This window comes from Pempheris klunzingeri, chromosome 10 (assembly GCF_042242105.1).
Source record: "Pempheris klunzingeri isolate RE-2024b chromosome 10, fPemKlu1.hap1, whole genome shotgun sequence".
NCBI lineage: Eukaryota > Metazoa > Chordata > Actinopteri > Acropomatiformes > Pempheridae > Pempheris > Pempheris klunzingeri.
Window position 1 is genome coordinate 18,777,116 of NC_092021.1, and position 12,859 is coordinate 18,789,974.

At 40.6% G+C, this 12,859-nt stretch overlaps 1 protein-coding gene across 1 annotated transcript; it reads right to left on the reverse strand.

The window, feature by feature from the left end:
* Positions 1-288: 288 nt before the first annotated feature.
* Positions 289-11,848, reverse strand: cog3 (component of oligomeric golgi complex 3). Its single transcript, XM_070838308.1, has 23 exons — positions 11,681-11,848; positions 11,252-11,398; positions 11,101-11,162; positions 10,301-10,466; positions 8,957-9,031; positions 8,461-8,553; positions 8,000-8,125; positions 7,800-7,880; positions 7,665-7,708; positions 7,420-7,546; positions 6,654-6,745; positions 6,239-6,378; positions 5,712-5,872; positions 5,008-5,116; positions 4,776-4,894; positions 4,538-4,627; positions 3,797-3,917; positions 3,423-3,511; positions 3,155-3,289; positions 2,619-2,694; positions 2,358-2,485; positions 1,573-1,671; positions 289-1,415 (listed from the first exon to the last, which is right to left on the reverse strand). The coding sequence occupies exons 1-23, from the start codon at positions 11,846-11,848 to the stop codon at positions 1,386-1,388; spliced, it is 2,478 nt and encodes an 825-aa protein (XP_070694409.1). The 3' UTR covers positions 289-1,385.
* Between the last annotated feature and the right edge of the window lie 1,011 nt (positions 11,849-12,859).

The following is a 12,859-nucleotide window of genomic DNA, read 5'->3' on the forward strand; positions in this document are numbered from 1 at the left end:
GCTCGAAAACATCCAGTCCCTCATCACCTATCAAAAGACTGTCGGTCCACGGAAGGTCAAGCCCCAGCAAAGCCTCATCTCACAGATGGAAAGACGGCGGCAGCCAATGAAACAGCAACAGTCTGCCAAGAAGACCCCCTAAAGCCAAGGATGTCCTTGAGTGGCAGTTTCTCATTTGTGTGAAGTGGCTCGTACTATAGTGTTCTGAGAATCTGAATTGAAAGTGCTAAAAAAAAATAGTGCTAAAAAATAAAACCAAAGAGCATCAGCAACTTTTTTTTTTTTTTTTTATATAATCAGAATGTTCATAAATAGTATAACTGTACACGTCATTTTACATGGGAAACACCAAAGCAAACATTAGACTGACCATGCCCTGTTACTTTTGTTACTCTGTGAGGACCCCTTAGAAATATACCCATAAATCGTTTAGTATACAGTGCAAAATTGCCAAGGTCAACAACCCATTATTTTGCCAGAGTAAAAGTATATTAGTTGTAATCAACCTATGTATAAAAAGAAAAAGTATAAAACATAAGATTTTGTTGTATTGTTTTTTTACATATTTGCAACAGAATAACAAAAATCATTCACAAGAAGAATGAGGAAGAATCTTTAAGAAAACATCTGACGAGTAAAGAACAGCTGGGTGGATTTCGCTATGATCAGAGGGGGAAACCTGTTGGACCTGAGTCCTGAAGCACAGCAGGCCACCGTAAAGTTCTACTGAATGTTAAAAAGACTGTTACGTTTTAAAACAGAGGAATAAAATATTTTGCAGCATTTTTTTCTCTTGTTATCCTTCAAAAAAAACCCATCCAGGGAATTTAGGCATCTGAATGCAAGCCCCTTTACTGGCAATTAGCTACCTGGCTGATGAACAACCCTTTAGTGCCTCTATTTGCGCACCCAAAGTGTCCTTGTCTGAACACTCTTAATATAATTCACCCTCCACATGTGCAAATCCTTTTTTATTCAAAACACGTTGGTGTTAACTGTCATCATAAATCCACCCTTGTCAGAATGGATTCCTCCTACATGAAAACAACCCTTAACACAACACCACGTTCAATTTTAGTCAAACAAAATCATCAGCTCAGCACCCACAATAATACCCTCCACTTCCCAGTGTGTCATAGACTTTAAGATGAATACCTGAACCTCATCATACTTGTAGCTACTTGAGCCTCTGTTAGAGAATCTTTGGCCTTGTGCAGGTTTTCTTTTGCCGTCAGTTCAGCGCTCCCAGTTAAGCTTAGAGCTCAGGTGCAGTTCTCCAGCCATCTCGTCTGCTCAGCCACACAGCTCCCGGTTATGGCCTGAGTTGCAACATCCCATTGCTATCCAGAAGGTGTACACCGGCATCACCACACCGAACTCGGACATTACTTATTCACAGACAGCAGTAGGTTAATCTGAAAGAGAGCCGTGAAAAATCGTGAGTACTGGCCGTGGCATCCGTTATCAAATGTTTCTCCACTGAAGTTGCCCTCAGCAGTTTTGGATGTTGCGCTGGCATTATTAAAACTATGTCAGGCTCCTTTAGGCTGTGCAAATCCCACATTACTGTACCTGCTCCATAGATGGACAGGCGATGATTTGAAGGTCTTCTCCGCTGTATTCCTCCTGAAGCACGGCATGCAGTCTTTGGAATACCTGCTGGATGTTATTCTGTGGGGAAAAAAACGCCATCCTATTACTGAGTGCTGGAGAGAAATTAATACTTCATTTCCATCTGGCCTACGTCCCCTCACTATCTTGTTTCCATGTCAACCGATGAAATTTGTTTCTCTCTCTCTCTCATTCAGCTTCACCTGGCACCCTGATGAACAGTACACAGGCAGCACAAAGATTTCTCTATTAGGAGTTCAATCACACTGATAATTTATAGCTAAAGGCACAATCTCCTAGTCAAATTTAAACAAAAAGGGACAGCCCAAGACATGAATTTGATAACAGTTATTAATATCTCTCCTAAACTGATTGACAGGTCTTTTACTACAGTGACTAACCCTCGCTAATGAATAAATGTAAGTCAATGATTTGTGATGCTGTGAGCGGTTTATTTACATGGTAATGTCTGCCCACGCTGCTTAAGATCGACCCATAATTTCTTTATCTATGAAGAGAGAGACTAAAATGTCTTTCTAACCGTGAGATGAACTCTTGGGTGATACACACGAATAACCTCTAATGTATATAATCTCAAGAAATGACTGATTGGACCTTTGATGGAAAGCACATGGTATTCCTGCTCTGTTAACACTGTATGAAAGAATTCTTTGAGCCTTGACAATGACTTAAAAAGAAATGGAGTCATGCAGTACATGCTACACCCTAGCGCTTCTGCCACCCACCCGCACAGGCTTGAAAAGGATGAACTCTGTGTCTCTATTGGCTAAGTACAAGGACATGCTCTGTAAAGTGCTTGGCAGCTTGCTCTTCATCACCCGGTAGGTAGCCATCACTATATCGTTGATTTTTGCTGAAAAGAGGGGAAAAAAAAGGTACTGAGGAAAAAAGAAAAGAAAAACACTGACATGTCCTCTAGTATTCGCTATACAAGTTTTGATGAATTACAGTATGATGCCAGTGGCGTTTCCTGAGACAAATCTTACCTGGCTGTGCCCAAGGTTGCTGAGACAGACTGTATGTGGGGCCACCTTGGATAGCCATAGTTTTAAGAGCTGCAACCTGAATGCAGACAGTCAAAACAAAACATTAATATGAAAAGACTTAATTTGCGCTGGTGTTATTGTAAGCCATGTAAACAAGCACAAGAAGCTGCGCTGCCAATTGAACCAATTCAACTCGGTCTTTAATTAGACAAAGAGTAGTATTTACTTAATTGATAATGAAAAACTCAGTAGAAGAAAAAACAGCAACCGCAGCGAGCACAATGACTTCACTGAAAGAACACAAGAAAAATACATGCGCATATACACACACTCATACCTAGAAACAGAATTAGATATTCAAGATGAAAAACAGCCATTTTATCTTCAGTTGTCAGTTAAGTACTGAGACCTTCAATGATCAGTGAATAAGCAAATGATTTTTTTTCAAAGGTTTTTGATATGTAAAAGCTGAAAAATGAAGGTCAGGTTGAGCGGTCGCTGCCTGGGGCCAAGTCTGCCTTCGCTCAAACAGTTACCTTGGTGAGAAACTCCTCAAGGTTCCCCACAAAGATCTGAGTCTGCTGCTGGATGAACTGCTCACAGCTGAACTTCAGGTGTCGGTCCACATCCTTCTTAGAGTCAATGTAGTGCTCCTTTATCTCTGGTGTTCCCTGGGGGCCAAAGAGACAAAGGGTTTAGCAGTATCAAGTGGCGTTTCCCTAAGGCAGGGTGCTATCAAAGTACATGAAGTGCATGGTCTGATTTTTTACATATATAAAAAAAAAAAATGTATAAAAACACTACCTCCAACAGGAATTCAAGTATGGCGTTGTGACTGTTAAGTCGGAAGAATTTGGGAACAGCCTTAGGGTTCAGGATTTTGAAGGCAGCATCTTAACACAAAGAAGAGATTAAATCTGAGCTGGTAGAATTAGAGTGCCCTCTAGTGCTACAAATTAAATATGACCTTGACAGAGATGAGGGTGATAGGAGGAGCGAATCTGCCCTGTGAGCCATCGGTTAATGTACATTATGGTGTTGGATTACAATGTAATTTCCACATTAATTGTTGCCACTGGTGCATGTGATGGGCACAAGTTGCTTAATGAGCATGAGAATGTAATGACTGGCTTTATGGAGCTGAACACCAATGTTCCCTCCACCTTTAATTATCTTACCTCGCGTTTTCTTCAGGTCCAGTGAGATTTCCTTGATGGCAAAATCGGTGTGAAATGGGGCAATCTGTTCACGCATTATCAGCAGGTGCTTGATCAGGAAAAGTTGCCCATCTATTTGTGTCTACAGAAAGTGATAGCACACTGTTAAATCCGCACTGCAGGCTGCCAACACAAAAGGGCATCTGCTGACTATCCAAGCTACAGAGAACATAAAAAGCACAGGCTCTGAGACGATAAGGGAATATGTCTAATTAATAACTGCTGATTAACCATAGCTGGAAAGGGACATATTACTGTGACAAAAAAGGCAGCTGAAACCATTTATTGCTCAGCTACCGACTAAAACATTGGAAAAAGACATCATCAACATTGGGGTGGGAACTCCTCTGAGATTGATGCTGCCGCTTTAATTTGAAGTGTTAGGTTGAAACGGGCCACTTAGCACAGATAGACAGCAAATATGAAGGTGAGAGAACCCCATAAATAAAGGACGGTCTGTTGAACACACTGTAGAGCATAATAAAGCACCCATTAAAATAAACTTTAAATGACATCCCAGCTGCTTTAGTTAAGGATACTGTAGCTGGAAGGAATTTGAATAATGGCGAATATTTCATCTGAAAGGGAGCTGATCTTATTTACTATGTCAAAAGAAAGGCACATTTCCAGCTGTACTGATAATAATGAAAATCTGGAAAAGTTATAAATAAGAATACCACACCCATAACAATGTGTGCCAACCTTGTTTTTAAGGATGATATCTGAAGCTTTAAGCAGGGACTGGATGCAGGCAGATAAGGCTTCTTGAGATAAACCCTGGAAGACCGCTCTCTGGAGAAAGACCAAGTCACAGTAACAGACAGGGAAAAATGCAAAAGTGAAAAACTATAAACCACACATTCAGCCACATTTTAGGAGGGAGACTATAAATTAGAAAAAAAAAAAAAAAAAACACAAAAGAAACCAATTGAAGACTCACATCTATACATCTGTAGAGCTTGGACAGACACACCAGCGTTCGTCTGACGGTAGGGTACCACATGCCGTGCAGATCAGCAGGAGAGATAGATGTCTGTAGGCTTGATCCCTCCACACTCCCTGTATTCATTGTACAGAGGAGGAAGAGTCAAATGACAAATGACACTGACAAATGACAACACCACAAAAATTTGTAAAAATAAATAAATAAATAATTAAGTGGGCACTCGGACCAGCATTACTGTTTCTTCTCCCCTCAGGATCCTCAAGCTGAACATCAGAAAACATGGCCTCCTGGGACATCTGCTTCATCTGTTCTTCCTTCAAACTTTGAGCAATTCTCTATTAAAAAGGTAAAAACGGAAAGGCACCAGTTCGATAGAAAGTCGTGTTTTTCATTTGCTTCAGCAAGAGGTTTTTTAAGGCAAAATGAACAGAAAACACAAACAGAGAGCCACTAAAAATCCGATGAATTATCAAAAGCATAGTTCACATTTCATAGTAAAAAAAAAAAATAGCATAGATGCAATGCATTGAGGAGTTTTTCAATATAAGGTATGACTCAAAGGCTTATTTAGCAGCATGCAAATATTCACAAGACATTTCAAGGTCTTAACTTTACATAATTCAACAAAAAAACATTTCAACTTTTCAAGGACCTGCAGACAGTTTGAAGTGTTACACTTGTTGTGTCAGACATAACAAGCATTTTGAAAACCATTATCTTTGGCTCTGGAGCTTTGAATGGGCATCTCCTCATCTTTGACATTTTATAGACTGAACTACTATTCAAAAAATAATACATCCATTAACATCTAATAAAAATATAAAATTAATAATTACATCCATGTTGTGTAAAGTAGCTGAGTAGAAGCTTAGCTGATTAAAACTGGTGGAGGGGGGGGGGGATACATTACTTTCAGCATACAAGACTCACTTCCATCATCTCCAGTTTCTCAGGATAGGCCAGATCCCCTGGAGCTGGGTTGTAGCCTGTGATATCAGTCTGGATGTAAATGTGAGTCCTGTAGACCAGCCTCTCCTGGACATCCTCCAGCATCTGCTTCACTACTGCATCAAAGGCCCCCAACTGAGCAGCTACATAAAGACCCACAGAGGTCAGTTCACAGGTAAACCAATACCAAAATCACAACAAACTTTGCCCTCTAGTCCAACACTTTGTTGTAAAACGATGCATCAGACACAAATCCAATAAGGTCTTGAGTATAAAGTTGATGTACAGCGATGGGAAATCACAAAGGGTGGATGAGAACCAAAAAGCAAGGTATTGCATCAGGAAATCTTTATGTTACCCGTTAAAATGGCCTGTCAGCTTGACAAGACCCCGGTGTAATTCACTATAAACTTTAAGACAAGGCTCGACATTTTGGAGATATGCTCCAATATTCAACACCCTGCGTGACAAGTGAGAGGCTTTGAGGAGAACAAAAGCTCTAAACCTACCGTTATTGTGAACGTGGTCTTCCAGCATCTCGTTCTTGAGGATACTGCAGAGCTCAGACAGGGTTTCCAGGTGGATGATGTGGATGATGAGAGGCCGGAGGACGTCATACAGGGACAAACATAACTTCTCTAACAGCTCGCTGTCGGAGATTAAACGCCACACCATTAATTGCTTTGTATAACTGAGAAGTCTAAAATTACACTTTCTGTTCATTTCAGGCTTTGAATTTTCCTTCAAGTTACGGAATAAAGTAATGACTAAAAATAATTATGATAACTGTTGAAAAATAGTTTTAAGTAGTAATACAAATTGTCAACCCATGCTGTGACAAATGGTATTGTGAACACTTAACATATCGTGCACTCTCTCTGTGTGTTCAGTGACCGTGTTTCCAGTTAGGTGGGTGCTACTCACTCTAGTTTGGGTGTGGGTTTAGAGAAGAACTCATTGTACAGCTGGTGCTCATCCTGGCACACATGAACCATAAAGGCACAGCCACTGCGAACCTGTACAAATGCACATAATGATCACCTGCTGCAATGCTCACAAAATACCCTTGGCTTCCCTTCAAACAAGCAAACGCATCCTCCCACATAAATGATGCAGGCAGCCATTACAGCAATCATTAACAAGATGCATAACCTTTCGAGTTTCATTAAAAGCAAAATCTCGGACAGGTGGTGCAGCTGTTATGACGTTTGTTGCATGACATTCTGACCTTTAATTATAGGATCCCCATCACGCCAATTAGTGAAGTGTTTTTAAATGTCACAACAGCGTCAAAATACATAGTCTGTCTGGGTGCCAAAACTGGATTAGTTATTTCTAAAGTGTCAAATTAGAATAAAAATATGTTATGAATGAATTGTGCCAACCTTTTAGTCAGTCACATTTTTAAAAACATTAGAGGACCGCATTAGTCATTGCTTTACAGTTTGGGTATGACAGAGTATATGAAACACTACACAGAAATTCACTGGTGAACAAAACAGGAATAAGCTTTGGGAGCTTGCTGTACACAATCTCAGGTCATACCCATTTATCATGTGCACCACACTGTGTCTGTACCAAACACTCCACAAAATTTCCCAGAGGGACCATACTGTGCCTTCTTTGCAAGCTCAAATGTCATCTTACTATATCTAAAGGGCAGTTCTACTTTGAACTAATCATGCCTTACCAGAGCGCAGTGGTCTTTGCTGTTTTGGTTGGTCAGGTCAGTAATGGTGGATGTAATGCTGGGGCTAAGGAGCTGCTCTCTCTGGTCATGGTAGCACTGATGGATTTCATCTAGGAGCTGATGGTATCTGTTCACGTCAGTGTTAGGGGGAGGGGGAGGGGTTAATTTAGAACAAGAACTGTAGAGAAAAATGTAACAGGAATGCCAACGCTGCTGCTTTGCTCTGGAGAAATGTTAATACTCACTCTGGAATCCTCTCTGCTCGCTGTTCTACCTGCTCAATCAGTGACTGAAAGGCAAAAGGTGTTAACAAAAATGTCATTTTATTGCAGAAAATCATCATGCACAATTTCAGTGGGTAATAAAAACACCGCACTCACTCTAACTTTTGGTGCAGCTGCTCTAAACTTAACATAGTAAAGTGTAAAAGCATTGTCTGCGTTGGTCAAGCCCATTGGATCCTGGGGAAGACAAAAAAAAAAAAAAAGAGCTTTTAACATCAGACTAGGCACACTAGGCACATACAGTATCTGTGCCTCTATACACCATTGTGGGGGGAGGAAATGTGAAATTTCCTTACCCTTTTCGTTAACTGGCTTGTGAGATTCTGCAGAGTGTTTACGATGTGAATCTTCATGAAGTGCATAGCTTTAGACAGACATTGTTTAAACTTGGCCAAATATACTGGATAGTCCTTGAAATTGGGCTGCAATCAATAGAGATAAGTGTTAGACAGCTTTAATTGTGGTCATATACAACATATTGCCAAGCATAGATCATACTCTGAAGGTAGTACAGTTCTGTAGTTACAGTAAATCAAGAATATATTGTCACGGTCTTGGTTTAAGTTTCCCACTAAAAATAAACCCAAAAAACTCTCTGCAGTGCAGTGAGTATGAATATTAATTAATTCCTTTGAAAGGATAAAAACACATTTACTGCTTAAAAGCTTGATCTAGTGTTTAATTACTTCATCGCTGGAAATAAAATGAGGTCCACTCAGACAGAACTGAAATTTCCTTGAGAGTGCGAGCTACTTACATGTGAAGAAACATATTCAATGCAGTCGTCCAGCTTCGAAAGCATTGGAATAAAGCCTTCGCCATTTACAGACAAGGTTGGTGAGTTCAGTTTCTGCCAAGAAAAAGGAAGAGTTGAGTAATTCCAAACATTATCAATCGCAATCTTAATCCTCTTAATCTTTTTAATCAAAAAGTTTGTTTCACATAACACAGACATCATTGCCTGAAATGTGCTGTTTTAACTTCGAAACCAGGCCAGAGTAAAATTTGTTTAAAAAAAAAACAACAAAACATGTACTTGAAACTGAATTTCATGAATGCAGTCTATGTAATTTTTTTAGACATAATTTCATAGGAAATGTAGCTGACATCCAAAGTCCTCAGAGTAATGTGCTTAATCTGGGACATAGCTGCAGTTCTTTAATAATAATTAAGTTACCATCCAATTAGAAATTAATATACTGAGAATTTACGATGCATATACTTCACTATAAAATGTTTCAGACCCAGCTTACCGTGTTTATGTTTTCCAGCTCATTAAAATATGACAGTTTCTGCTGTATGCTCTCTGCCAGGTCAACAAGCTCTGACTGCAAGGAGAGAAAACAACAAACACTTGACACAATACAGCCGAACAGCTTCATTTCAGTTCAGTTCAGCTCAAGTTCACTTCAGTTGAATCGAATGGTCCAACCTACATACACTACTCACAAAAAGTTAGGGATATTCGGCTTTCGGGTGAAATTTCAGGATGAACCTAAAATGCATTCTAACCTTTCCAGGTGAACTTAATGTGACCTTCTCTAAACTTTTGAATGACCATGTCCAACTGTTCAGTGTTTCAGTACTTTTTGCACGAGTTGCTGTTCTCTAACAAGAAGCTTAACAGCAACATTCACAACAGGTTTGATCCATGAATCCACCAATACGTTTCCTGCTTCAGTTAGAATTGGTATTTAAACAGTCCTCCTCATCAAGCTGTTCACATTCTGACATCATGAGACCAAGACGACACCTAACAATTGATCAGCAGCTCCTCGCCATTGCGAGGCTTCAAACAGGAAGTCCTCAGATTGAAGTTTTCACTGAGCTTAGAGGGTCACAGAGTGTCATCAGGAGGTTGTAACAGTGATACAGAGACTGGAAGAGTCACAGAAAGGAGAGGAGTGGACGTCCTTTGGCCACATCCCAATTTATTGAGACACTGAACATTTTTTGTTGTGGTATACCCACCACTGTTGTTAGCTTTTCTTTCAATAAATTGTTTAAAATGAAGAAATTACCATTGCATGCTTCTACTTAAATGCCCTTCTTTCATGATATAATATCACTGTCGCATTAACTTTTTCCATTTTCCATAAATTTCACCTGAAAGTCGAATATCCCTAACTTTTTGTGAGTAGTGTATATTTGTGAATATAAGCATTTGCGAGAAAACAAAAAGAAATGAAAACTGCTTCGTCAAGAAGATGCCACAGAAAGAATGAGCAGCAGATTGATTTTTCACACCTGCAGAATGTTTTCTATCTTTTCTCTTTTTATTCAGACAAGCTTTTATCTATGTCATGCTGTTCTGAACTAGATAATGTACGGTATTTCCAGTCATCTCCAGTGACTCCTTTAGGATTCACCACGCTTGTTTTAACACAATTTCCCAATTCAGAGCAGCTCCAGAGTTTAGACCATGCAGACATTACAGCTAATTCTGGGATTGGGGGAGATGTTCATGTTTGAAAGAAGAAAAAAAAAAAAGACATTCAGTGACATCACGATTTAAACATTTTCTACTAATCAAGTCTCAGTGATCTGCTCATTTAGTGGCTTGGGTTAATAGATGGATACAGCAGCATGCAGCTTACCTGCTCTTTCAGGAGCTGTTCACAGGCCTCATGTAGGGTGCCAGTCTTATTAGACACAAACAGATACTGTTTCTGAAGGGAGTGCAAGTGCTCCAGAGCGACACTGACATCTTTCAGAATAGCATCACATTGTTCCTGGTAGCAGTTTAGATCATCTCTGGTTTTCCTGAAGGGAAAAGCACAAACATGATCCGTTTACTTTCCAAAAGACAAGATGATGCAGTGAAACTACGTACTGGTTTGCATAGCAATTTGACTACATTTTAACACTAAGCGGAAAACTGGATGCACTGCTCTTTATGGCGTGACCCTTTCAAGCATGTTGCACTTCTGACTGAACCTTAAACAGGGACATCCCAGCAGGTGTGCGGGTCTAAATACCAGCGGTGACATCGCTAATTGGGGTGTGGTGTGGACAGAAGTGCAGCAGGAAAGCTTAACTCACAGAGCAGCACAGCAGCAGATTTCCACCTTGCTTTTTGTTACTTTGGTCCTATTCTGGGGAACACACAGCCTGACGATCTGAGATCTGTCACAACAGTGGCCAAACTTCCCCTTTGGCTTATGGTAATTGACTATATGCCTGTCTGCATTTATGTGTCAGTGGGTTATGTCTTGCTAGACTGCGATTCAGAGGACTGAAACTGGGCTAGTCTATGATGTGCAAGGTGGATGTGGGTTTGTAATGTAAAGCACAATGAGTTTATTTATCCTGAAATGTTGCAATGAACTGCAAATAACACTGCATTGCCTCATGCAAATGGTTTGTAGGGTAAAGCACTCATCAAAACATCATTCACCTGTATTTACTGCTATCATCCTGGTCCATGTTTGCCTGTAACTTGGCAAACCAGGCAAAAAACTGCAATACAAATCGACACCTCATTACAATCATGCATCCGATAACGACACAGTATATCTGCACTGTTTACTGATGACAAAGGCAGTCACCTGTTGTGCGGTTTCTATCCTGTCATTCTCCATATCAAGCGTCTGGAAACCCTTGAGCAGGACGTCCTCTGTTGAAGCGGGCACTGTGGCTGTGAAGGGGGACTGCAAGGACCGCGACGAAAGGCTGCACAGGTCCTCAATGGGCAACTGCAACACACAGCAGGGCTCTCTGTTTCCAAGCTCACCCAACAAGACCTCATATGAAGCTAACTGAGCGGCTTGACGTGGCGGAGCGCAAGAACAAGCACGCTAGCTAGCATACAAGATAAACTTCCGTGTTATGTTTATTTTAATATCCTGTTTGCATGACAGAGAAGTGTAATAAGTTGATACACACGAAGCTTCTTGGTTTAGTTACCCTCACTGGCGTTTAGAAACTAAGTTAGCTACCCTGTTAGCTAGCTAGCCGACTCCAGTGTCACAGCTCACCTCTGACGGTACAGACAGTGTTTCAGCAGCGGCTCGGATCTCCAGGACAGAGTCCATTTGTTTCTCCGTGAGGGGGGCCATGGCGTCGGTGCGGCGATCCCATAACGACAGTTTCTCCCGGGTTTCTTTATCTGTTAGGTCCAGGAGGGACTGATCCGTGAACGCCATCGTCACTTTGTATAGTATCAACGTCAGCAGCAACGCGCAGGTACTTCCTGTTCCGGGAGTGGGGGCGGGGCTTGGGGGAGTGGAGTTTATAGATCCTAAAGTGGTTTGTGCGGTGAATGGGAAAACATGACAGTTTAATAGCACACATTTTGACTTGTCATCGTTGGACAAGCACAGGTGTTGCTACTAGCATTAACGATGGCAATAAACCAGCATGCACAATGCAAGTACCCAGAAAGTAAAGCAGCTAGTTGAACTAAAGTTGACATTCTTCTAACTAACTATATCAATGCATTACTAACAGTGACAAGTCAAGATATCCACCGTGATATTGGCTTAATACTGAAGCTGGAAGTTGTGGGACTTCGTTGGGAACAAACTGTTGCTAAAACTTGCCACAACTCCCTCGAGTCGTCCTCCTATTCTCTCTTAGTAATATCTGTGCAATGCATGACCAGTCTCACATCTGACAGTGCACATTAAAAGGGCTTGGTGGCAGAAAAAAATGTCTTAGTTAATCATATATTTTTGGATTAAGTTTAGCTGAAAACTAGTCTCTTGTCTTCGTCCAGTCTGCATGTCAATGTACATGATACATGTAAAAGAAACTTTTTGGAGGAATTTCTTAAAAAACAACTTAAGACTAAACTAGACTAAAAACAAAACTGAAAAGTAACTATGAAGTAGCTAAAATGGTCAATCAGAGAGTTCATTACTTTTGGCCAATCAGAGTGCTTCTTTCTTTCAGCCAATCAGAAAGCCCCTTACTTTCAGCCAATCAAAGTGCTTCTTTCTTGTGGCCAATTGGAACGCTGCTTTCATTTCTTTCTTTACCTTGGTCACCAATATTTAGTGCCAGATAAAGATGCCTTGCTAAGTTCAGTAGTTATATATTAAGGATCACAGCACTGAGTGCAAAGTTTAGCTAAATACTGATATCTTAAAGCCAGCGCCTTTCAAAGAGAGAGTAGCTACACTCTCATATAGACTTCTGATGTACTCGGGGAATGC